The 27,556-nt window shown below is 42.6% G+C and overlaps 1 protein-coding gene across 1 annotated transcript in view; it reads left to right on the forward strand.

Moving 5' to 3' along the window:
• The window catches only part of LOC126230341 (dehydrogenase/reductase SDR family member 11-like), a 58,976-nt gene that overhangs the window by 23,277 nt on the left and 8,143 nt on the right, over positions 1-27,556 (forward strand). Inside the window, exons 3-4 of the mRNA XM_049942399.1 lie at positions 2,766-2,895; positions 10,542-10,671. Coding sequence (XP_049798356.1) covers positions 2,766-2,895; positions 10,542-10,671 — 260 coding nt within the window. The remainder of the gene's footprint in view (positions 1-2,765; positions 2,896-10,541; positions 10,672-27,556) is intronic.

Consider the following 27,556-nt stretch of genomic DNA (forward strand, 5'->3'; position numbering starts at 1 on the left):
GGTCACGCGGCTCCAGACTGTAGCGCCTAGAACCGCACGGCCACTTCGGCCGGCCGGTTGCAGAAGGTGGAAGAGAGTTAAACATCCTCTTACTTAAAGTGAAAGGAGAAAGTACAGAGGCTGATCTGAGTTAGAACGTCAAGAAAACGAAAATTATGCAACTGCACGTAACACTTCATGGCATACGGGAGGAGCAAAAGTGGAGGTAATTTCTGTGATGTTGAATGCAGCTACGAAATCAAGAGACCGTTACTGCTTTGAAGAGAGGGGAATTACAACTATGACAGTGTTTTAAGGAATAGAGAGTTACATGGAGTGAAAAGAGTATGAATACAGTAAATAAAAACCAGACTGCTGCTTAAACTGTATAATAATGAAGCAAAAAAACAGACCTGCTTTGGGGACATTACGAGAAGACACCACTCGATAGAAAATACGGGAATGCTGGGCAAGATCGGAGGCAGAAGAAGAGGGCGGGCAAGGATGAGATGAATCGATGGCGTCACATCAGTAATGGATTCGGAACTTCTGCAGGAGAAAATGCGGGACTGAAAAAATCGACATGCTCTAGTTCATGGGGTCATGGAGAGTGGGAATCGACTAAACAAATTGAGAGATAGAGAGAGACACTACATACCAAATTAATAGAGTTTTACTTGTTGGATTGATCCGAGAGGGCGAGCTAACGCTTGTCCATCTACCCTCTTACTTTTATCCATTTTTAACCAGTGTTATACGATGGAATAATTTCGTGCCGCATTCATTAGTCTAAGTTTGGCACAACCACTTTCATTCTCAAACGCAGTTTGTAAATACCGAGACAAACGAACGTTCATCCACTAGACAGTGGACCAAGGCAGGTAAAAGACCTGGATGTGTCAGGTTGTGTACTAGCAGAGCACCTCTGTGATGCGACTTGCATTAACTTCCTTCATCAATATTGTTAGTATTTACCATTTTGTAACGAAGCAATTATGTATACCTTTTTTCACAGCGTAAATTTTAATCCCTATTTTTAACCTACAGAACTAGTTTCAATAATTTTTGGTTAAGTTGAGTCTTTTTCAATTAGGCAGCAGGTTCCATTCGCACAGTACGATTGAAATATTTTACGATCTTCTCACTAGAGGCGACTTGATTTGTTTTAGCTGTGTTCTTTGTAGTTTAAATTCATAAATTTATTGGATGTTGGATTTTAGGCACATTTCTGATAAAATATCAGCTACAAATGATTTATGACGATTCCTTCAAAACATTAACGCAATACTGAAATTGAAAAATAAAATATGAGATTCATAAAATATAATGAAATAAAATTTTTTGATAGTAAAGGAATTACAGTGTTACGTACTGTTTCATAGTGTCAAAAGTGGGACGCTTTAAACTAAAATCATGAAGACAAATCCTCAGCGAGGCGACGAGTCTATTTACGCCGACAATGGTTTAAGAACCTGAGAGCTTTCTAAAAACATGGTCTGCGTTCCAAAAGCATTACGTAGAGTGGAAAAAAGTTTGTAATATCGGAAAGTGTGAACATATTGGATTGAGACTGATAAAGAGAAGGTTGCAAGTGTTGGAAGCCAATAAAGACACGTTTGCATCCCATCTACTGGCCAGTGACGAAACGTGAATATACAGGGTTGTGCTAAACAGTCTGAATAGCACGTAATGCTGTTGCAGGGTAAGTTGTGCTGAGAAATAATTCGATACGTTGCACCGTGTCCGAGTAAAAGACAAAAGGAAATCAGGCCGTTGCAACTTGAGCACGCAAATTCAAGAGGCCCGCCAAACATGTATCTTTGTTTCCCGAATAGCGAGCAAGAGAGCGACACAATAATTGGACACGGGACGGCAGTAAGGATCGAACCAGAGCCGAAGTCTGAGCAGTCTCGAAAGTTGGCATCCATGCTATAACAACTGATACTAGCTGCATCTGGCGGGCCGCTTCAATTTGTGCGCTCAAGGACCTTCAGTGCTTACTATTTCGGAAACGGCGCAACGTATCGAGTTCTTTTCTTAACAACTATTTCTCAACTCATCCCACACTGCAACTCCCTCAAAAGATTTTCAGACTGTATCCGACCACCCTGTACATATTCCAGAAAGAGAAAGGTCCAGGTACATGCGACGCATCACCTTCCGAATACTAAACAAATGTAAGAGGTAGCCATCGGCAAAAAAATTCATAATTACTATTTTTGGGATGATAAGGACGCAGTTCTTGATTTTCTGTAATGCCGCTGTTCATAAGTAGCGAGTCACACGTTCACCTTTTACAAGCATAAAGTCGTCACTACCACGAAGAGATTACACAAGAACACGGAAGCGGTTCAAATTCACAATGGTAATGCCAAACCGCACGAATCTTTGGCAGCTAATCTGGCACCTTCTTAGACTGGATCAAGATCCCTTACGCTTCGCACAGTGCAGATGTGACACCCTCCGACTTCTACAAGTTGGATCCATGGAAGACAGTCTTCAGCATTTCAAATTGATAATACTGGTGACATAAAGTGGCTGTGAAGACGTAGATACAACAGTTTGCACTCGACTTCTTGTGACGAGGATTACAGAATCGGCTTAAACGACGATGCTCTGTCACTACATTTAAAATAGTGGCTGTTCTGAGTAGCTTCATTGTATACAGGATCAGTAACTTTAACAGCATAAGCATTTCGAATGATGTGTCGGTACACAGGGTTTCACTGCAGTCCTCGTCCTTCGCTTTATTGCTGACTGATGATGGCGGCATGCTGTGTTCCCAGCTGGACAGACAGCCGAGTGGCGGCACACACTGGACGTCAACGTCCTGGGGCTGTCCGTCTGCACGAGGGAAGCCGTCCAGAGCATGCTGGACAGGGGAGTCGACGACGGCTTCGTCATCCACATTTGCAGGTAGACCTCAAAACGTCTATAGCGATACTTTTTCGTCTTGTGAGTCTGTGTAGAGGTATTCTTAAAAATACAGCCATTCAGCATGTGACTGTCAGGGAAGATGCTTTATTGGGCTTCTTAGCTTCCGATAAACGTCGACATCAGCTACCGTGTGAGAATCATTGTCTCGGGTACCTCAAAAACGCCCTATGCTCGAATTCTGCACTGACACCTGCGACAGCTCTGACATGAAGATCATTTCATGAGATACCTTAGTGAGGAAGTAATAAGTTTCTTGTCGGTTCTTGGATTACAGTACTCCTCTTCATCATGTAGCAAATGTATGTAGCAATGTACAATGAGATTGGTTCAGAATTCTCCAGTGCCGTGCTGTTTATTGCGAGTCTCAAGGAATAATCCTCATTGATTAGCTGGGAAAACGTAGAACCGAACCTGAACCTTATTATGCTTCATTGCTGGATCGTTTTACACTTGTGTTGGCTGAAGGAAAACCTAGGCTGGCACACAAAAAAGTGCTCTTTCACCAGTATAATGCTCCATCCCACACATCAGTGATAACGGTGTAACTGGGCTCTGAACTGCTTCCTCATTCGCTTTGCACACGAAGCTCAGCTCCAAGTTACTTTTTTCGGTACCCTAACTGGAAAGTTTGGTTTGCTGGGGAGGAATTTTCAACAAATGAAAACGTTACAGCCGCAGTCAACGAGTATTTCGAAGAGTCTGACAGAACCTATTTCTATTGATGGGATGAAACAGCTGGCAGATCGCTGGACCAAGTGTGTTTCCCTCATAGGAGACAACGTCTAGAAGTAAGGTGAGTTGTTTATCGAGCAACTTTTTTCCATGATTTTTCACTACACTTGGTAAACCAACTTCGTATTACCACACAGCTTAAAATAAATTGTTGCATTACGCCTCATTTGACACCAGCTGTTAGGCTGCAGATATTTGTAATCTTGTACTCTGGTTTTTCTTTTACTTTTTTTTAGACCTATCACAAATATTTCGGTTTTTTACGTTCACCAAATTATCAGAGCAGAAAAATGTACATCTTTAAATATACTTTTTTCAGGATTTGTCGATTATCTACCCAGCTATATAACTAGAAACGATTTTTCGTGGTATAAAAATTGAATATTGCTTTGAAAAACCACAAGCAATGTCATCTCGTAAGTACACTCTTGCAAATTTTCGTGCAGGGTTATAAACGTGCGTGATACTTTTCCTGTTATGCTTAGCTTTACACCTCATTTAGCATTCATTATTAGAAGACCAGCTACTTTCTTTACAGTTCGGACAGTACAATTTCAGGTGATGATACCACTGTGTACTGTCGTTGAAAAATAATAAAATGATTTCCGTTTTATGAATACCCTTTTCTCGAAGTATTGGTACATATTTATAGCTGCTAAAAGAACAAACACTACCTCACTTGTTACAAACAGTGTAGTGTTTACCCAGCTTAAGATAACACTTGAAGATTTGCAGTTGGTTTCTATTTTTAGTTTATGGTCTTCGTTTTCACTTAACTATTGACACCACTGTGAATCATTACTGTTAATCTGCTGCTGTTACTGTTGGTGGTAGTGTTGATGTGACGATGGTGATGGTGGTGGTGGTGGTGATGGTAGTGGTGGTGGTGGCTCGGGCGGCGGCATATATATATATATATATATATATATATATATATATATATGTGTGTGTGTGTGTGTGTGTGTGTGTGTGTGTGTGTGTGTGTCTGCGTGAGTGACAGTCGGTAATGTCCTGTCTATGACAGCCGACCTCGTCTGAACTTTAGTTTTATCTGCACTCGATGCAAAATTTAACAATTGCGCAATGTACAAAATATCCATTAAGATTATGTTTTGTTGTTGTTGGGCATTTTCGTTGCCGATTTTCCAATCAACGTCTCACGTTTCGAGAATGGCTAGAAGTTCTTGTATTTTTGCGTGTTTATTAACGAACATGAAAGCTGACTCTTATCTCCACAGTCTACACTGGTGTCCAAAATTAAAGCAACAAACCACTATTTTCCCGTCCTGTGCCTAATTCACGATATAATCATACAAAATGTCGACAGATGTCCGTACAATCATGTTCTGCATAAAAGATAACATTCCGGTCAACGGACAAGCACGCCAACGATGACGTCAGAGCACCCATCAAACGAGGTAGTATTTGTCGAGTTGTCCAACATCCACGGTCGTGGTGTACACTGTCACAGACGGTGCAGTGGGGCACAGAGAAGTCGCCAATCAGACTCTCTGCAGTGGAGAGGCGTACAAAGACTGGAAGCAGGACAGTCGCAAACTAATGTACACCGATGGCTTAATGTGAATCGTTCTCTTGTTTACAGATATCGAAACTGTATCCCGATGATCAGGGCGGGGCCGACCACGTATAATATCGGAAAGAGAGAACCATTATTTGGCTGTAAGAGCACGACGGACCGCCTTAGTAACGCATGGCAACTGGCGTCTGACATCGCTGCACCCGCTGGACGTGTTGTAGCGAGGCAAACGCTGTGTAGAAGGCTACAGCACAGAAGTCTTTACTGTCTGACATCTGCTGTATGTGTACCTCTGACGCGTCTTCTCAGAAGGGCCATCAACATGCCATAGTGGGCCAATGTTCTCTGCACAGATGAGTCCCGTTTTGGTCTGGAGAGTGATTATCGACGCAGACGCATCTGGTGGGAGCGCAGAACGCATTTTCGGAATCCAAACATTGAGGAAAGAGAGTGTTATCGGGGAGGATTCCTAATGATGTGGGCAGGGATTACGCTGACTACTCGAACATCTCTTCATTAAATTGTACGAGTGAACAGGCAATGTTTATCTGATGTCAGTTATCGCGACGAGAACTTGGGACCTCATGTGCAGTTCTTGCGAGGTGCTGTGGGCCCATACTTCGTACTGATGGATGACAATGCTCGACCTTTAAAGCACGAATGATTGATATTCTTTTGGAAGCGGATAATACTGCTCGCTCCCCAGATTTGAATCCCATCGAACATGTCTGGCATGCCCTAGGAAGACAGGTTGTATCACGTCAGCATCCCCCAACCACTCTCCAAAGCTTCCGAGCAGCTCTGCAGGAAAAATTGGCGTTATTGCCTCAACATGAGACTGATGACATCATTCACAGCATCACCACTCTTAGTCAGACATATATTGCTGCCAGAGGTGGTAACACCCCATGCTAAGTACATTAACCAGTTGTCGGAATGTGTGTGTGAAAATGCATTAAGTTGGAAGAAACGAATAACATCTTTGTCTACCGTTATAGATGGTGCAATTGCTTGCGTTCTGTTTTTTTTACGTTGTTTCTACTTTACTGTCACCTGTTTATATTGTTTTGTTGCAAAATTAATGCAGTCTTGCACTATTTCCGTTTGTTGCTTGAATTTTGGGCACCGGTGTAGATAAGACTTTTGATTGTCAGAAGAAAATATTTGCATTATATACGGTTTTCGCGATTGAAGGAATCGTTGCAACGGGTCTATTTTCACTTCCCTTTAAAAGACGGCGTCTGTGAAAGTAATGTAGCATTCTGCTACTATGTAGAATTCTCGTGCATCTAAGGAAACAGGAAAATTCGCATTGCGCGAGACGGTATGGTGGATAAAAAAGGCGGAGGTGTGGATTTTAAACCCCCGTCCAGCGATCCCCATGAAAATTTCCTGTGGTTTCTTTGTTTATTTTAATGCCCAAGCCAGAATAATTCCTTCAAGGTCACCACCATTGGTTTCCTAACATGAGCATTGTTAAACTGAACTAGTGTTTGTCGTAGTAACCCAGATATCGACGGAACATTAAAACTTCTTCGCTTAGACCTGACGAAGTGCATGACAGATGGTTTCAAATCCGCAACATAGAGAAGACTTTAATGCGAGGCACCGTCTCTGTCCTGAGTAGGACCATTTAGCAAAAGAGAAAAAAAAACTCATGGTATACTTTTTTGTGTTCACTCTAACTATAGAAACAAAGACACACAGTTATTGTAACCTACAGATCTTCATAACCTACTCTCTGTAGAGCTCCATGCATTTTGCTATATCTGTGTACTAACGCATCATGTGCCTAACCCACTGTCAAGTAGTGCTAAATACTGTCACTTGCTCACTGTTACGACCACCAACATGCTGCAGAGTTGAAACTACACTCCTGGAAATTGAAATAAGAACACCGTGAGTTCATTGTCCCAGGAAGGGGAAACTTTATTGACACTTTCCTGGGGTCAGATACATCACATGATCACACTGACAGAACCACAGGCACATAGACACAGGCAACAGAGCATGCACAATGTCGGCACTAGTACAGTGTATATCCACCTTTCGCAGCAATGCAGGCTGCTATTCTCCTATGGAGACGATCGTAGAGATGCTGGATGTAGTCCTGTGGAACGGCTTGCCATGCCATTTCCACCTGGCGCCTCAGTTGGACCAGCGTTCGTGCTGGACGTGCAGACCGCGTGAGACGACGCTTCATCCAGTCCCAAACATGCTCAATGGGGGACAGATTCGGAGATCTTGCTGGCCAGGGTAGTTGACTTACACCTTCTAGAGCACGTTGGGTGGCACGGGATACATGCGGACGTGCATTGTCCTGTTGGAACAGCAAGTTCCCTTGCCGGTCTAGGAATGGTAGAACGATGGGTTCGATGACGGTTTGGATGTACTGTGCACTATTCAGTGTCCCCTCGACGATCACCAGTGGTGTACGGCCAGTGTAGGAGATCGCTCCCCACACCATGATGCCGGGTGTTGGCCCTGTGTGCCTCGGTCGTATGCAGTCCTGATTGTGGCGCTCACCTGCACGGCGCCAAACACGCATACGACCATCATTGGCACCAAGGCATAAGCGACTCTCATCGCTGAAGACGACACGTCTCCATTCGTCCCTCCATTCACGCCTGTCGCGACACCACTGGAGGCGGGCTGCACGATGTTGGGGCGTGAGCGGAAGACGGCCTAACGGTGTGCGGGACCGTAGCCCAGCTTCATGGAGACGGTTGCGAATGGTCCTCGCCGATACCCTAGGAGCAACAGTGTCCCTAATTTGCTGGGAAGTGGCGGTGCGGTCCCCTACGGCACTGCGTAGGATCCTACGGTCTTGGCGTGCATCCGTGCGTCGCTGCGGTCCGGTCCCAGGTCGACGGGCACGTGCACCTTCCGCCGACCACTGGCGACAACATCGATGTACTGTGGAGACCTCACGCCCCACGTGATGAGCAATTCGGCGGTACGTCCACCCGGCCTCCCGCATGCCCACTATACGCCCTCGCTCAAAGTCCGTCAACTGCACATACGGTTCACGTCCACGCTGTCGCGGCATGCTACCAGTGTTAAAGACTGCGATGGAGCTCCGTATGCCACGGCAAACTGGCTAACACTGACGGCGGCGGTGCACAAATGCTGCGCAGCTAGCGCCATTCGACGGCCAACACCGCGGTTCCTGGTGTGTCCGCTGTGCCGTGCGTGTGATCATTGCTTGTACAGCCCTCTCGCAGTGTCTCGAGCAAGTATGGTGGGTCTGACACACCGGTGTCAATGTGTTCTTTTTTCCATTTCCAGGAGTGTAACATTAGTAATATTCATCAACGAAAAACTCCATGGAGGAACTAAATGTACAGCACATCTGGTATATCAGTTCCTGCACATGTCGAATCTATCAAACATTCTCCTCACACGTAACCCTCTGTTTCGTTCTTATGGATGATAGGGAGGAATATGGAACTTCTTCAGTATCACACTGAAGTTTATGTGTTTTAAGGATAGAAAGGGTCCTGTCACCTCAGTGCCAATACTACCCCTTCTAACTGCGTGTGATTATGTGTGATGGCAGTAAATGACCTGATGGCAACGGTGTGGTCACACCTAATAAGTGAATTAAATTAGCCTTGCCAATGACAGTCCCCAGCTGCGTTAGTTGCGACAATACTCCACTGTAAATTGACCAAGATCGGCGATTGGAGTGTAATTCTAGGAGGAGTAGAACAACCGCGTACTGATAATACTTTTATTATAAAAACTACTCTCAAAGATACAATGCAAAGTGAACATTCATTGAGACAGAACGTTAACTCCAACTCACTAACCTAAATTTGAGACTGGCAAAACGTTCATGACGTGACTCGAAATCGCGTCCTCGCTTATACGACAGAAACACTTAGGCGGCTGATACTGATTAACATGGAAGTTACGAAAGCCTCTACCCTTACTGGCACTGACAATGAACGACACTGCGATCAAAGAAATGGAACATAACACACGTACTTTTTAGAGAGTTCCTAAGTGCCGATCCGTGGTGCATATATCGCCGAATTCAATTCTGTGAAGAACAATTCTGCAGCAATTATCTGGGAACTGCTGCCAGTGGTCGCAGAGACAAAGTGTGTTGCGTAGCTGAAACTTCTGACTACACAGAGGACGTCAAATGGCGTCTGCAACCTCCTGAGGTCGAGGCCCTTTCCGTGTAATGACGAATTAAGAACTCTACTTACTTATAAAGCAGGATCAGAGACTTTTTTTAAGTGAGAGCTCGTAAAGAAGCACTTTGTAATGCCTCCGTCTCCACGAAGAAGCACAGGTTCGTATCTCTGTTCATAGAGGGACGAATGATGCAGTTCCTAGAGGAAACATCAGCACATACGAATCTCATGCTGAGACAGTTCTCTGACACCTCGCCAGCCATGTCTCAAAACGCTATCCACCTAAGTTTATCACTCACTGACACTCACCAGAGAGCTCTCAATATCGCTATCTAGCCAATTATGTGCTACCGACACCACCGAGAGAGCGCCCCCCCCCCCCGCCCCCCCCCCACCCCCCCGCCGTGAAGCGTCCAGTTGAGAACAAACCTCGCGTCATTTGTGTGAATTCTCCTTACAGCCAATCACAGCCCCCGTTGCAATTGGAGTGCCTTCCTCTCTACACGTCATGAGGCTATCAGTCAACCTCTTTCAGCTCATGATCAAGTCAATAGAAGCTTCTAGAACAAATTATGACCCCTCCTCCATCTGCAATTGAACTAACCGTATACGTTTCTGTGTCTTTTGGCAGGAATGCGGGATGGCACTTCGCATAAGAACTTCTTTCGGCCGTTAGCACGCAATTGCGGCAGGCATCCCACGTACATTCCTTATGGTGAAAAACGCTGTTCGTGGCACTTGTAAGATTCTATGTCTACAATCTCATGCTTTCAGCGTCATCTAGCCTAAGCCTCCGTAGCGACCACAGGTCAATCAAGAGAAGTCCTTTCCACCGGCCTCACGATGAGGCGACTGTCTTGGGCTGTAAACTACCAGCATTCTGCTTTTAGATCCATGAAACGGGCTTCCCAGCAGCTTCCATATCGATCACAGGTACCGTGAAGTCCCACTTTCGCCTTTCTGTCAGAAAATTACACTTTCAGCTTGCATCTCCACAGAAATGTTAGTATGAGGCTACCCAGTATCAACCAAGAAACTATTAAGAATTCCCTAGCTCCTCCCCCCCTAAAAAATGCTATCCCTTACTAAATGAAATACGAATTGTGAAATTTATTCATGTTTGGTGGTTAAATATTGCCGACTTACACAGTGTATAATCTGTATCCATATAGTACAGGCAGTACAAGTTTGTTTCTTTTTCTTGTTTCCAGTATAGCTGGCCACATCATGCCATTCGATCCACTGTGCTCGATGTACCACGCCAGCAAACATGCTGTCAGGGCTCTGCTTGAAGGACTGAGGAAGGACCTGGTTGCCAGGAACAGCAAGATACGGTGTGGGGTAAGTTTCAAATGCATTATGCTGTTACGTTTCGAAGCCTCCGAGCAGGACTGGTGTTTCATAATTTTGTGATTACGTAAATACACTTTTCAATCATACAGAAATTTCAGTCTGGTAAACACACAGTTCAAACAAGAATATATAAATTGCAGGAAAGGGAATGGATTGAACAGAACGTTAAAAAGCAAATTATAAGTATCCAGGCTTCGTGATAGAAATAGGAAGTTAATTAAAGAAACCATTGCTAACACAATCTCACAGACGAATTCTCCACTATGGAGCAGACTGTGTGCCCCTCTTAAACTTGCTTTCTGTCTGATACAGTGCTCCGAGTTTTTGACTCCAACCTGAAACCTTGACTTCGGCAGCAGAGCTCCTACTGGCTGACTTACTCACACAGAACTCGTCTTCTTACTTCCGCAGTCGCTCTGCCTCCCTTCACTCCGTCCCGCGCTCCAACCTTCACAGAAGCTCTCCATGGGCACCTTGGTTCACTGGCCTTCCTGAAAGAATGAATATGGGAAGAAATGCAATGAAGTTATCCCCTGTTGTCGCATTTATGTAGTAAATAAGACTTTCAAATATTAATGTCGTGTAACAGTAATTGTTTATTCCGTGCTTGGATTCCACAAATAATCCGAATTTTCAGGCCTAGTAAGATAAAGACGCTGCTCAGCAATTAGACTTGCAGCGAGGAATTGACCATTTTACCTGCCATGCTGAAATCAGTCGTGCATGAAGGCGAAAGTGTGCCGACATGACGTGTCAGTTTGCAGTTGAGGCTGCGTGGCGCCGCGTGGCTGTTGACAGACATCTGGTGGCTTTTATCTTCGTATTTCTCTGTAGCCGGCAGCGGCTTTACAAGCAACACTGAGAACAGTTCAATACACATCATGTGCGATGTTTTCTCAGTAATCGTTCTGCAGGAGAAACGGTCACTCGACATTGGCACAGAGCTGCTGTCCCATCCAAAGCGATCCTTTCCTGTCTCCTAGAGTACATATTGTGAATTTTATCTCCAGTAATTTAACTGAATGGGTGATATCCAAGCTATATTTTTGCAGTTGTAGGTCAGTTAACAAGAACACAGTCGGAAAAGTGGACTGAAAGAAGAACCATCCGACACTGAAAGGAAGCTGAGAATGTCACAAAATGACAGCAGATCTTTGGATGAATGCAAGACTCAATCAAAACTGAATAGGAGACAGACTGAAATGTTCCCTGAACGCTAAATCAGAGTGCCCACTCTGAAACACAGTCACCTCTTCACTTTCAATGCCCTCAGATCAAACAATTCCATCCCCTCGAAGGCCCGTGCTCAGGAGTTTTCTTCTTCTTCCCCCCAACACTGTTTTTGATGGCACTGAATTTCCCATAGTGTCACCATGTTAATGGTGGGCTCAGTTTCCACTCTAGCACAATAAAGGGCAGAAATTAAGTAGCTCCACCCTGTCATTCGACGTTACAGGCTGCCAACCACTTCGATCCCACTCCAGAGAATAACTCCACGGCGACCAGTATCGAGACAAGATGTTCCCATGGCAGTCTCAATAAACTCGAGGCACCAATCACAGTCTGCATCAAGTTCCCTACATACTCACACGCCAGCTTTTCGTGAATGCGTCCAAGTTTCTGTTCTGTGCATTGAAGAGTCGCCAACATGGCACCAGCTCAACAGAAGGTCCGTTTGTTTCTACTGGGAAGGCCATTAAGGTTCCCACAAACGTTTATCAGGTACTTGAAAACTCGGTGTCATCCATTAATTGTCTCAGCCTTTTAATGGGATATTCATTTCAGAGTGAAGTGAAACACAACTACCAGTTTTCAGTGACTGCCGGGGAAGTCCTGAAATTCCTGATAATAAAGCGTGGCTTAACTGGAAGCCTATTGCTCAGAGCGTTGCATAATTTTTAGTACACACAAGAGGTCGTCACTTCATCGCTATTCAGATGTACTTCTCTGTAATTAAATCTGTAATATCTTACATAGAATAAAAGGAACCTCAGTGTTGTAAATATTTTATTAACTTATCTTCAAAGCTAAATGCTTCGTGGGATGATAATCATTGAACACCATTTTGTAAATTAAGTCTGGTTTACTGCATTCTTTCTATTTTACATCACGTTATATCTAACTGTAAACGGCATGGATTCACGTATTTTACAGACCACTTCGCTATGTTCCAAAGCCCTTTCCCTCTCAGCTCCTGTCTATTCTCTACAGTTGGTGTTTTTATGCTTTTGTTTCCTAACAGGAAGTCTGCCGATTGTCAAATGGCGGTATGTTCGTATGCTGCTCCTGTGTGAACGATTTTTTGAGTGTGAAATACAAAACTTTGGATTTCGTTGTGCTGTCTTCAATTGCCACACCAGACTGATCAATAAGGGACTGAATGGACGCCTTAGATCCGCTTAGCAGGTTCTATGCAAGATCTTTCGCTAAGGTGTGACGTTGGTAGTTGTTGTATGCTTAGCGCATAGAACTTTTCACAGACGCACTTGTCATCATTTGTGTGTCCCCTTCTGAACCTAGGGTAGAGTAGCCTCTGCTTACTCAGCATCTGGGCCGGCCGAAGTGGCCGAGCGGTTCTAGACGCTACAGTCCGGAACCGCGCGACCGCTACGGTCGCAGGTTCGAATCCCGCTCGAGCATAAATGTGTGGCATGTCCTTAGGTTAGTTAGGTTTAAGTAGTTCTGAGTTCTTGGGGACTGATGACCTCAGAAGTTAAGTCCCATAGTGCTCAGAGCCATCTGAACCATCAGCATCCGGCAAATTCCGTTGTTAAACCATGGTGGGTCTTTTGCATCATTTATCCACTTACTAGGCACGCACCAGTTCAGATCACAATTTGCAGTCTGCTTAAACTTTTCCCACAATTCATCCACATCCATCTTACTGGAACTAAGTGATGCCAATTCACTGCCTAAGTGAGATTTTGCTATCTGCTTACCTGCTCTATCTAGCAGAAACACCCTTCTAGCCTTCTTGACATTTGTTAACTTTCGTTATCATAGTTGCTACAATGACATCATAACCGCTTCTCCCCGTTTGTATGCTGACATTGTCGATAAGGTGCGGCCTATTTGCAGCTACAAGGCCTAAGGATTTCCATCGCTTGTGGGCTGCCTAGCTAGCAGCTCAAGACAATTTTCAGAAAATCTCTTCAAAAGTATTTCACATGACTGACGTTTTGTAACCCCCACAATGAATGCATAGACATCCCAACCTATACTTGGTAGGTTAAAGTTGCCTCCAACTAGTATTGCTTGATCTTGGTATTTACGCGGTAAAGACCGTAGATTTTCTTTGAGTCATTCTAGAACTGTCAAAGCGGAATCGGGCGGTCGTTAAAAAGTCCAACAATGAACACCTACACCTGTTATATTCGACCAGGTGACTTCACTGTTACAGTCAGCTTCGACCTCAAAAGAGACAATATTTTTGCCAACTGAAATGAACACTCCCACTCATATGGCCCATAATCTGTCTTTACGATATATGTTCCACGAGTCGCTAAATATCTCAGAGCTTTCCACTTCGGGTTTCAGCCAGCTCTCGGTCCAGATAATAATTTGAGGGCGACAACTTTATTGGAGGGCAGTAAATTTGGGAACTTTATTACGAATACGTCGACAGTTTACTGATAAAATTGTGACAGTCGAAATGGCTCTACTCTGAAGTCAGTTTGACTCCCCTTTCTGTGGATCTACTGACGAGTGTCCTTCAGAGACCTTAGCCTACCATCTAGCTAAAAAACTCTCATGTGAACTCCACAAGTACTCTGCTGAGCAACTGCTTCCTTTGTGTTGTGCACCCCTGGCCTGTTAAGGAGTGTCCTACAAATCCCCACACAATAACGCAGGTCTAGAAATCTGCAGCCAAGATCGTCACAGAGTCGACGAAGAGTTTGGTTGAGATCCCCCACTCGGCTCCAAACTAAAGAACACCGACCAGTTCTGGGAACGATGTTGCAAATTGTGAGCTCTGCTTGCACCCCACACACGAGTCCAGCAGTTTCCACCATCCCCGCCAGATGGCTGTACGAACTGAGGATCGCTTCAGGATCCAAGCGACAGGCATCGCTGGTGCTGACGTGAGCCACAACTTGCAGACGATTGCAACATGCACGCTCTGTAGCCACAGGCAAGGCCGCCTCCAGATCTCGGATGAGGACGCCCCAGCAGACATACAGAGGGCACATTGGCTTTCTTTCCAGCCCTGAACGCTATCTGTCGAATGGGCTCCATAACGCGCCTAACATTACAGCTCCCAATAACCAATAAACAGCTCCCCCTGCTCGGGCACTGCTGAAGGAGCGTCCACCTGTCCACTCACAGGGTGAATGGGCGAGGCCAGGCTGCCAGTCTCCACATAGGCCCTTCACCTCATGCGACGTGACAGCGTGACTACCCGCCACTCACCCTCTGTGACGGCGAAACAGAGCCCATGGGCTGAACAAGTGACACCTGAGGTGTCCCATGTGACGTGCAAGACTCGTGATGTATCATCAATGGTCGCTGCTGCGTTCAAGAGCTACATTACTGGCTGTTCAGTGAGCAACTATTGCGCTGATGACTGGATGAAATAACATTTACAAAAGCGCGAGATTAACCCTCTTAAACATAGAAACGCACGAAATTTACTAAATATACTACGTGGACGCACTCGTAATACGTACGTCACGTCATAGGAGAAACAATTTTGGATACTTCGTCAGTACGACGATTAAAGTACTGGTGGTCGATTGCTAGTTGCATCAATGGTCCCTTGAAAGCCTCCCTGTGTATCTAAAATCCCAATGGTCCAAAACATAAATTAATGTGCACACAGGGTCCAGGCTCCGGAATGTAAACTCACGTCCTGGCATTGATGTTCAAAATGTTCAAATGTGTGTGAAATCTTATGGGACTTAACTGCTACGGTCATCAGTCCCTAAGCTTAGACACTACTTAATCTAAATTATCCTAATGACAAACACACACACCCATACCCGAGGGAGGACTCGAAGCTCCGCCGGGACCAGCTGCACAGCCCATGACTGCAGCGCCCCAGACCTCTCGGCTAATCCCGCCCGGTCGGCATTGATGTCTCCAGCAGGCACGCCACAGCTATTGCTGCAAACTGGAAGATCGGCCTGATCTCTAGTTGCAGCAGCAGGTCAGAACACCCACGGTGCAAGTCGGCTGTTCTCAGTTTCTGGACCTTTCGTGATACCGAGAAGAGTATTTTGGACCTGATCTGTGTCTCAGGTTGCATCAGAATGTCGTATCGTGCATGATACTGCTGCTTATGAGTCATCAGTTTTCCAATTCGACTGCAGCTGCACGTGATGCAGCAGTATGCGTTGTAGTTCCAGCTCACGGCAGCTGCAGAGCTATAAAGGTCATTTAACCTTCCCGTCTATATTTATACAGTTGGTGTAGGAGGTAAACTGTGCAGAGCGAAAATGCGTCCAAATTCCTGTCCAGAATAAAGGCCTCAATACAGTTCTGCCGAAATTGTGCCGGGAAAAGTTTCGTCTTAATACAGCACGCGGGAGGTTGGATTAACCACATTCAGTGAGTGGTCCCTCCCTGCTAAGCATCATGCGGATGAGCTAAGTGAAGAGGAGTACTTTTACACCGGCAGTGGCGATGGAACAGTGTGTTTTCATTGTGATGGTGTTTTAAAGCGTGAAAAACGATGATCAGAGGACAGCACAGACTCTGTGGTTTTCGAAATGTATGTTTCGGATTCGTGTGAAGGACACTGACTCTGTGGATGCTATCTGTCGACCGAAACAGGCGATAATTACTGCAAACGATGTGTGAAATATTAAACCAGAGGCAGATATTCTGAATAAAGCAACGAGGATATCTGTCTGTGCAAAATTTGCTTCCAAGACGAGGGCAGCGCAATGTTCCATTGACGTCGACATGCTATCACCTGTGTTAAATGTGCATTGTGCACTCTTCATTTCCTCCAATGTTGCATGTTTCTTTTTTGCAAGATGTTAAACTTCACAGTTCACCTAACTGATATCTAACTGTTGTAATGCGCAATAAATGTATTTTTTTGTAAGCAAGTTTACTTAATTCATAACCCTGGCTACGAACTAAATTACGTGTTGATACATACCCACTGAAAACTGCTGTACGGAGTGTCTGAATTATATACAGCAACGTTCAGACTTTGAGGTAGGGACCTGATTTGGAAATCCATATAAGCAAGCAGTATTAACATCGCCACCGGTGTATGGTGCTATTGTTACACATGCCGGTAGGCTTGCTGAAGTGCTATATACCCGAACTTTATGACGTATTACAGGTAGAGTGACATAGTTTGAGAGCACTATGTCAGCAGTATCGGCTTGTTGTTGATCGTTAACACCGCTGCGGTTTCACCTTCCTGCTGCAGTCAAATCGTTTACAGCACATGAGAACTGGGTAACACATGACAATTTACCATCACCCACTTACAGCAGGTTCCGCTCACTGTATTCGAGCACACAGTCTGGTAATGTGTCTCCTGCTCTTGCACGCTGTGTCTCCAATGCTGCTAGCGTTGGGTCGGAAGCCCCTCTACAATTTGTCTACTGGATTAAAGGTAGACCGTTAACTACTATATTCTGCCCGCATGCTATTATAATAAGTTTCTCGGACTCCAAAATAAACGGAAGCGTTATTTTCCGCCGTACCGTCGGTGGTACTGTCTGTACGTCACTATTTGGTACTCTGTCCCACAAATCGCGGAATTTACCATTAAATTACGCCGTTACGTTATTATTGGCCAGCATTTCTTTTTTTCCGGAATATTAGACGAAGCCGTTAGTTTGCACACAGCGCACGTATCCTGCCTCACAAAACTGCACTATAAATCTACATTAACGGAACCAGCTTGCTTCGGTAGTTCTATAAAGTTGTTGCAGTGCAGAGCGTTGGATGTTCTAGGGGACATGTTGCATATAAGCGACACGTAGGGTTGTGCTATACGATAAGAGTGTTTAATATGGATGACCTCCAAATGTAGGGTAAAAGTTATGTTTCATATATGTGTCATTCAGAAGTCCAGAAGCAGGCAACGTTATAAGTAGCCAGCTTATAGGATTTACGAAGTGACTACGCACGTGGCTTAACATGGTCGTGTGTTTGATATCTGTGCAACACAGTGTAGGTAATAACTTGATGTCTCTTCAACTACTCTGTTATGGAATATAATTACGTTATATGGGCAGCTACTGGAAATTCCGCACTACTATTGCTGCTGTACTCACATTATTTCCCGTGTAGTGTGGCTCAGTTGTCTTCAGAGCGGCACCGTCATACTGCTACACTGCAATGTTGAGCTACGTGCCTCATAATATTTGCAGCTGTTTTGTGTAAGCTTTTCTTATTGGAAGTCCTGGTATGGATGATGTGGGAGAGGGCTTCAATTAAGCGTATATTCTAGCTGAGGCAGCATCATGGGCTGGTAGAACCTATGGTTGCGATCCACTAATTTCTTTTTAGAGCATGACAACTTCCACATCTACATATCTGTACTTTATAGATAATAGCATCTCATTAATACGTGTTGTGGCATTTGTTTAGTCTTTATAGCAATGGAGTGTATTCATACAAAGTGTACCAATTCGAATACTCGTGGCGTTTTTGTTTGTATTTCGATAATCATGTGTTTTAATGAATTATACAGAAAACTTAGATGCGGCAGTATTTAATCTGTGCTTGCGAAGTGCGAGGCGCCTCGCAGTATATTATAGTGCACATTTTTTTTCCCGAGGTTCAACTCTGACATTATCTTTGGAATCGTCACATATCCCAGTGTTACCTTATTTCGTTGTATGTTTTTGTAAGCTGTACATTTTCTTCTGTCACCAAAGTAATATTTTTGGTAGTAAAAAAAAAATTGTTCTTCGCTTCCTTTCCTAATAAGACAATTATGTTACAAATATGTTTGTGGTAGTGTAGATAGTTACTGATTTCTGTTTTCGCAAGGCGTATTTTGCGGAAATACAACTGCAGAGATCGAATACCCGCAGTAAATATTTAACAACGTGAACAGGTGGTCATTAACTCTGGCAATACCAAGCCATTTTCAGTAACGTGTATTACCAAGGGGGACAGGCGTACTTTGTGCCAATCACAAAAAAATTAAAAATAAATAAAATTCATTAATTGTACTTTAATTACATTAGTGACATACTCCTGAAAGATCTATTGATTGATAATTAGGATCCAGAACATGAACATTTCTTTTAAAACTGTTTTTAGAAATGCGTTTTTCATGTTTCAGTTAAGTTTAGGAAGTCTAATTATCTGGAGAAAAATTAGTAGTAAAAGTCGTTATAGTACTATTGAAGTACACTACACTACAATTTAAGAAATATTATAAAATATAAAATAATATAAAATATATAATATAATATAATATTAAAACATATAAACTTAAGGTAATGTACAAATAGTTTAGGTACATAATCTAGTTTTTTGACAAGAATTATTCACCACTTTTTTCGGAATCTACTCATACTTGGAACATACAACAGTTTTTTTTGCTCTGTTTGTCACAAGAGTATCTGTTACAATTGTTGCAGATTATTGTTGTTTTGTTAACTTTGTTGTACTTTTCTGCTTTTGAATGGCTTACACTAACACACAAACGACATCTACCTTTACCTCCATGAGCTTTCTTTGCACCGAAGTTCTGCTTGATTTTCCGTCCGAGAATACCCTCCATACTTGAAATTACAGTCTTTGGCAGTCCTACAATATTTGTAACACTATCTTCAACGTATGGTTTCATGAGCTGTAGTCCCAGTTCTTGAAGAAAGAGTCGTCGCTTATTACGTTTTTTCTTATTCCTACCTGGGTAGTTCAACAAAAATAGTGTATAATTTACCGCTTCTATGTCCACATGAGTACAGAAAACACCTCTCAGTTGAATATTTCCCTATCATTTGATCTATCGTGTCAACGCCATCTTTAGTCTCATTATAATGTAAATTTATAATTGTTTTCTACTTAGTGTCAGTAGGTGAACCAACTGCGTCGTCATTACGTTGAGATGATAGAAACAGCAGATTCAGTGTCTATTTGAATGCCAACGTAGCACATATTTTGCTGCAGCTATAGGCCTGGATAGGTTAGTTTTACGACATCGAATTTTAAGGCCTAATTTCTAAAATGACGACATTTGATCTTTACCTTGGGGTGCATACTTCAGACTTTGGTCATTAATTTAACGACTGTATATATGTGGAAATTAACTCACACTTTCTTTTACACTGCAGTATTGCAATATTGCCACATCAGACAGAATTTTAACCTCGAACAGAAATGTAAATTTCGCATTTTTCGTGCTGCTACTGTTTTTTAATTGACACTGGAGACATCTATTGGCGTGGTACAAAGATCGAACTATGGTCTCGATTTTACTGTGCAGTATTCTGCTGGTGATTGGAGGAATTAGGATTTGCAATTATTTCGCGTTTTCTGGGTTTGTGGAGTCGCATTTAAGCTACAGATCGCTTTCAACAAATACGAATTTTTAATTCGTTATTTATATTTTCGAAGCAAATGTTGATTTTTAATTATTTACAGAAGAAATATCGATTTTTCATGCAGCCATCTGGTAAGTAACAGGAGCAAGTAGGATGTGAAAATGGAATTGCTGTTACTTATGTATCCAGACCTTGTGGGATAGTATTTAAAGTAAAAATCTCATTTTCAGTGAATAAGAATTCGCAATTCGTTACTTATATTTTAGAGCAAATGTTGATTTTTATTTGCGAATTAAGAAGTATGCAATTTACTTGTTGCAGTATTCCACGGCAAATGATACTTAGCTACCAACGTGAGGACTGGCATAGGCAGTCCTTAAACCAATATTTGGAAGTTAGTAATGCAAAAATAGCTGCAGAGTGGAAGCCAAGGTTTGCGGAATGATGGAGAGTGGTGTAGCGGGATGTTTCATGCAAACAGTAGTTTAATGGGGGATGTGGGGGGGGGGGGGGGCTGTTGAAAGTGTGAACTGAATCTCGCTCCCACGAATGCAAGGGGTGCTGAGTGTGTGTGTGGCGGGGGGGGGGGGGAGGAGGGGGGGAGGGCTTAATGCAAAATATGAAAAGCTCAATTGCATGACATTCCCCAGAATCGCCTCTAGGTTGGGCTCAAGGATGTCTCTTTCTCTCCCTGCCCTACTACTTCTAGAATGGACCAACATTCTGTGGTAAGATATTTGCACTTAAATTTTAGTAATTCAAATGGAAATCAGTTTGAAATGAGGAAAGCAGTAGTGTTAAGTGGCTATGATCTTGTGAGTTTTGAAAAGTAAATAATAAAATGATTTAACGAAGATGAAAACACAGCTAGATAGAAGCAGTGGTCAATAATACGATTATGCTGTATCTATGAATGGGAAATATTCAGGTATGCAGTCAGGAAGTAAAGCATTTTACATAGGTACTGAGTTTACATGTTGCTCATTACACAACAAAATTTTCTACTAAATGATTCCGTAATGAATATGTAGGAACTGCAACAGTTTTAGGACAAAGGGCCATGAATATATATGTGCTTCAGTGATTATGTGTTTCAGAGATGACAAATAAAAGAAACTGATGACTAACAGACGTGTTAGGCCCTGAGGAAACTGTTCCCAACTAGATGGACTTCCAGATTTGATTCATTGCTGCCAAACAGAGTTTCATACAAATTTTGCAATGCCTATCCAGTACAATTTCGGGGAGCAACGAAAGAATTTTTTAATGGATGGAAGCATTTGAGTTCGTTCTGCCTCTTGTATTCCACATTAGGATTTTGGAAAATACTGACTTCGTTTCTAAACTACTGCATTCTTGTACTACTGATGTTTCTAACGCGGGTTCCTATTCTAGATTTGTTCCTCGAGACACATTCAACAATCTCTTTCCCAAACCCCCATCCCTTTCCACCGAAGTTTGTTGTAGTATTCCTGGGATACTGTATGTGTGTGCGCGCGCGCATGAGTGTATAAAGCTCTGGCCCTATATTTCCGTTTCACTCTCTTGCCAGATCAGCCAACCCAAAGACGCACGTAGAAATTTTACCTATGTGTCAGGAAGAGTTAAAACAAATCCATGCCTTCAAAACGTAATGGAAAACTGACAATGAAAGTTCAACTGTGTAACAGTAGCGAAATGAGTCTTTATGTAATTTTACCTTCGTAACATAGCTAACAGCTATGGATTTCTGAAGACTTTTGGGCGAATGATGCATGTATAAGTTCTTCATTAGCTAAGAGCACACACCATTCTGTGGATAGAGTACACACCTACTCGAAAGCATCTGTCTCACAGTACTTACATACGACTGGAAAAATAGTAGCTCAGTAAGCTGACTGAGTATGACCAGGCATGAACTTTACTGTACATACGACAAACATACGCAACTCTCAGGATTGTCAAAGAAGAATTCACACAATATTCTAAACAAATTGACCCACTGAATTCTCAAGAGAGACTCCATCACTAAATAAAGACGTTTACTAAAGTCAACTTCATACTTTCCATGGGATCTAAAATACGTCCTTTAGGGAACACTAATTAAATTATGTAATAGAAATTATTCACTATTTATGAGTTTAACACTTTTTGAAAAGTGCATCTGACCTAACAACTTTATGTTTTCTAGACTGGACACGTCTTTATTTTATAATGTATGAGGGGTAATTTGGAAAGTAAGGAATGATTGGTCGCGAAATGGAAACCATCCGATCAAACTTTGCGCAAATGTGTTGGACAGTGTCTCTAGTATGTCAGAAGATAGTGTCAGGTCGCTCTTTTCAGTTCTGAGTGCACAATGAGCGTGAAAAGATGCCCAGAGAATGATGACCTCCACAAAATATGATGCATGCCGGGAGTTTTTGGCCTGGTTTCACGCAACTCCACGTAATGTAACTGTCATGCATTATCTTCTTCATGACAGTTTACGGCTGCACACTTCAGGGACACTGAGGACACTCCTGCAGCGTTTTCCATGGGAAGTGTTTGATCACCCACCACACAGCCCGCAATTTGCTCCCTAAGATTTTCGTCCCCGCTTTGATGTACCGCCGGCTATGAAGGCAACATTTCGCCACAGACAACAAGCTGCAGACCAGCGTAGAAAATTGTCGGAAAACACAGCAGGCTGTCTTCTTGATGAGGGTATTGTAAAGTTGGTACAATGCTAGAACAGACATCTAAGTCGGAGCGGCGACTATGTAGCGAAGGAGGTGGAAGTTGTAACTAATTGTTGTAAAACATTTTTGATTTTCACTGTGGTTTCCACTTTGTGACCGATTGTTTCTTACTTGCCGAATAACCGTCGTACTTGTAATATACTTCAACTAGGACAATAATTTTGAGAAATATATAAATGATCCTTCGATAAATATTAAATTTGAAGGGGAAATAAAACAGTTTTGAAAATTAAACATTATCTTCTGTTTGTTAAGGTTTGATTTTTGTTCTAGGAAATATCGCCAGGAATTGTGAAAACAGATATATACAATAACTTAAAAAAGTATTCGCTTGAAGCACTGGAAAATATGCATACGCCTATGATGGAACCTGAAGACATAGCGGATGCAGTTATCTATACGAGGTGCGGCTAGAAAAAAACCGGACTGATGCTGGAAAAAACATTTATTTACAATTATTTACAATTTCATGTTATCTCCTTCAATGTACTCTCCTCCTCGGTCTCTACACCGCTCCATACGAATTTTCCACTGGTCATAGCAATGCTGCAGATCATTTTCGGTAAGTCCACACATTACTTCCGTCGCTTTTTCTTTTACTGCTTCAACAGTCTCAAATCTAGTTCCTTTCAAAGCTGACTTGACTTTAGGGAAAAGAAAAAAGTCACAGGGGGCCAAATCCGGTGAGTAGGGTGGATGATCTAAGATGGGAATGTTGTGTTTTGCCAAAAACGTCTTCACTGACAACGCACTGTGAGCTGGGGCATTGTCTTGGTGAAGGATCCATGACTTTTTTCTCCACAAATCGTTCCGTTTTCTCCGTACTCGCTCACGTAGGGTAGCCAGGACGCTAATGTAGTAATGCTGATTCACTGTTTGTCCCTCTGGTACCCAATCAATGTGCACAATCCCTTTGATGTCAAAAAAAACAATCATCATTGCCTTGAATTTCGATTATGACATTCGTGCTTTTTTTTGTCGTGGAGAACCAGGAGTTTTCCAGTGCATCGATTGGCGTTTAGTTTCGGGATCGTAAGTAAAAAACCACGATTCATCGCAAGTAATAACATTTTGTAAGAAGGTGGGATCACTTTCAATGTTTTCCAGGATGTCAGAACAAATCATTCTTCGGCGTTCCTTCTGTTCAATTGTGAGACACTTTGGAACCATTTTTGAACACACTTTGTTCATGTTGAAACTCTCATGAAGAATCTGCCTAACACTTTCCTTGTCAACTCCTGTTAACTCAGACACTGCTCTGATTGTTAAACGGTGATCTTGTCGAACAAGTTTACCGATTTTTTCAATGTTTGCATCAGTTTTTGCTGACAATGGTCTGCCAGTGCGAGTGTCATCACTGGTGTCTTCGAGGCCTTCTTTAAATCGTTTAAACCACTCAAACACTTGTGTTCGCGATAAACAATCATCGCCGTACACTTGTTGTAACATTACAAACGTTTCACTTGCAGATTTTCCTAGTTTGAAACAAAATTTGATGTTAACACGCTGTTCTTTCTGTACATTCAACATTTTCCGACGCACAGACAAAACGTCAACTACTTAAAACAGACGCCACGGACAGACTGAGCGCAGGAGGCAGATGAAACTCGAGCAGTAGGCGGAGCGAGAGTCACGTGACAGGCCACGCGACTTTCAGCCTTATTGCATTCGTTTTATTGTTTCACCAGTACTAGTCCGGTTTTTTTCTAGCCACACCTCGTATGTTGTCGCAACCTCCACGTGTTCAAGTACGTACTGATAATGGTCGCAAAAGATGCAGATAACCTTTTCTGTGTATAAAATATTTATTTAAGTAGGAATTTCTTCTTCCTAAGAAAATTACAGACTATCATAGTTAATCCAACATCTTGCACAGATTTTTTAAACTGGAAAGACAGGTGTTCACAGTTTGATAAAAGTTTCATTAAGTTTTATAGTGTTAATAAATAAAACATTGGTTGTTACAAACGCACACAGCCCATTTCAGATGAATATTAAATATATATTAAGGGCCAATAATAATAATAATAATTGAGGAATCACCTTGTTATACTATAACAGCATGTAGAATATTGACAGTGTAGTAGTGCTCAGGAGGATTTTATGTGTGACAGTTGAAACTGACAAAGTGGAAACAAGTTATTGGGTAAGAAACAAAAGTGGCATATTTACTTCAGCTGATTCAAAAGAAAATAAAGGAGAGTATAAAAAGGGTGAGAACAATAGGAGAGAATTTTCTTCTGTTTACCTGTGAAATCAAAAATGGTTCAAATGGCTCTGAGCACTATGGGACTTAACATCTATGCTCATCAGTCCCCTAGAACTTAGAACAACTTAAACCTAACTAACCTAAGGACATCACACAACACCCACCCATCACGAGGCAGAGAAAATCCCTGACCCCGCCGGGAATCGAACCCGGGAACCCGGGCGTGGGAAGCGAGAACGCTACCGCACGACCACGAGATGCGGGCTTTACCTGTGAAAAAGAAAAGAAGCTTTCGTCGGCTACATTACCAGGATCACATAGGAAAAACTACGACTTCTTGTTAAATGTAGCATGTATATACCAGAAGTAAAATACCACTATTTGAGAGCAAAGAAGGCAAATGTAATCCTCTATAAAAGACTTTTACTGAAAAGTGGGTAACCAATTGGATCAATCCTCATTCCGGCGACCTCACCAAGGATATTGGCATGTGAACTATTCGCACTCTTAATACAGAACATGCTATTTCCTTTTACCCAAAACCCTCATTGTAGCGATGCCATTATATTCATCATCTCCCTCTCACTGCTACTCTTTACATACATACGTCTCCTTCCCATGTCTACTTCTTCTCCCATTGGACTTTCTCCTGTCTGTCAGTCTCCCATTGTCATTGTCTTCATGCCTTTCTCTCGCTCTTCCTTACGACTGTCTCCTTCTTTCACTTTCATTGTCTCTCTCTGTCACACTACCATTGCCATCTTTCTTTTCAGCCAGCATTGTCTCCTCTCCATTTGTGTCCTGGGGGTAGTTTCCTTGAGGCTTTGGCCTTAGACTAGGAAACGTTAAAGCGTGGGTGAGGTGGGAGAAAGAGGGCAGGCTTTCCTTGTCAACTTTTGCTGGTTGGGAGGGAGAATGGGAAGGTTGCAGACCCCTAAGCCTATGTGTGGTTCCAGTCATCTCTCTTTCTGGTTTCCATTGTCTCCTCTGTCTTTAGTTTCCACTATTATTACATTCCTCCATTTCTGTCTCCCCCAAACACTCTCTCTCCCCCTCTTTTCTAACGTCGGTATCTCTCTGCTACTGTCTTCCAGCACAAGAAAGCGCGAATATGTTCACATGCCAAAAACGTTTGGTGGGGAAAGCGGAAAGGGGACTGAGGCAGCTGGTTCCCCACTTTTCTCTGAATCTTTTACTGGGTAAGCGTATTTGTCTTTTCTGTGCTCCGACAGAAGAATTTGTCAGCTAGTTCCCTTCTTTTGTCTGTTACAGCGGGGTGTGCTGCTTGTATAAGAAGAAATCTGTATCTCAGCAAAGTTTTGACATTTTACTTGTATACTTTGACATATTTATATACTTCCACACATGTAATCGAAAAATAAATACACACATCGTAAGGTTGAAACAGAATCGTTTTCCGTTCAATATAAGTTCACTTTACAGTACTTTACACAGAAGAGCGCAATGTTTTTAGGCTACGCCTATAGTATACCAAATCATGCAGTGTTTGATTTACAAGTACCAAAAATTTAGTATGACAATTTTTTGTAAGGTGCCTACGATGTCAAGTAGCACCAACTAATAGTTTCCAGGTCAAGATAGTGGCCTCAGAACCCTTGCAATGAACCCAGAACCCTTACCATGCTGTCTCTACGTCAGTTAAAACTGCATTTACTCCTCATTCAGATGTTTTACATGAGTATGTACAGTGAATTTGGACCTCTGGATCCCTGTAACACATGTTAAAATCGAAAAAGATTTAGAAGTTACCAGAGATCATCATGTTAAGGACATATGGTAAAAATTTCAACGATTTACCATTACAGAAGCGGCCAGCACAACAAGTAGTACTTTTGGTGCCTAAAAACATGGTGTTTAGGTGTTTTTTCAGGTACAGCCATTGAACAAAGAGTAATGTAATAAAGTCCACACTAGGCTGCACCTGACGCTAAAGAACCATACACTTACTCAATAATGTGAACAATTTAATTATTATCAACAAAACAGCCTGTGCCACAGCTACATTTAACTGCAACACATAGGCTGCCATAGCTCATAAAGCAAATAAAACCATAAAGGAAAATCTTAAGGAAAACAAATTTTTAATATCACTTCAAATTAAAGAGATAATACAGACATCAACAGGAACTTTTCTAGGTATTGCGCCATTTTTAAAAGTCGGATAACAGCAACACAGCAGTTATTGTGTGACTACAATTCCAAACCACTTGAATTTTTAGAATGTAATTGTAGTGGACTGACAAGGCAGCCAGTCCACAGTGAAGTAGCCGAAAGGGCACGCGTCAACTCACGCCGTCTTGCGTTAAGTCTGAAACAGGATACGTGATGAAAGCTATAAAGAAAAGAACGTAGCTACTAGAACACTTAACTTTTACTTCCTCCTTTGGTATACAGCATTCTTGATGATACAAGTGAGACTATCTTGAGATACATGCAATGTTACAAATGGCGCCTTG

The sequence above is a fragment of the Schistocerca nitens genome, unplaced genomic scaffold (assembly GCF_023898315.1).
Source record: "Schistocerca nitens isolate TAMUIC-IGC-003100 unplaced genomic scaffold, iqSchNite1.1 HiC_scaffold_380, whole genome shotgun sequence".
NCBI lineage: Eukaryota > Metazoa > Arthropoda > Insecta > Orthoptera > Acrididae > Schistocerca > Schistocerca nitens.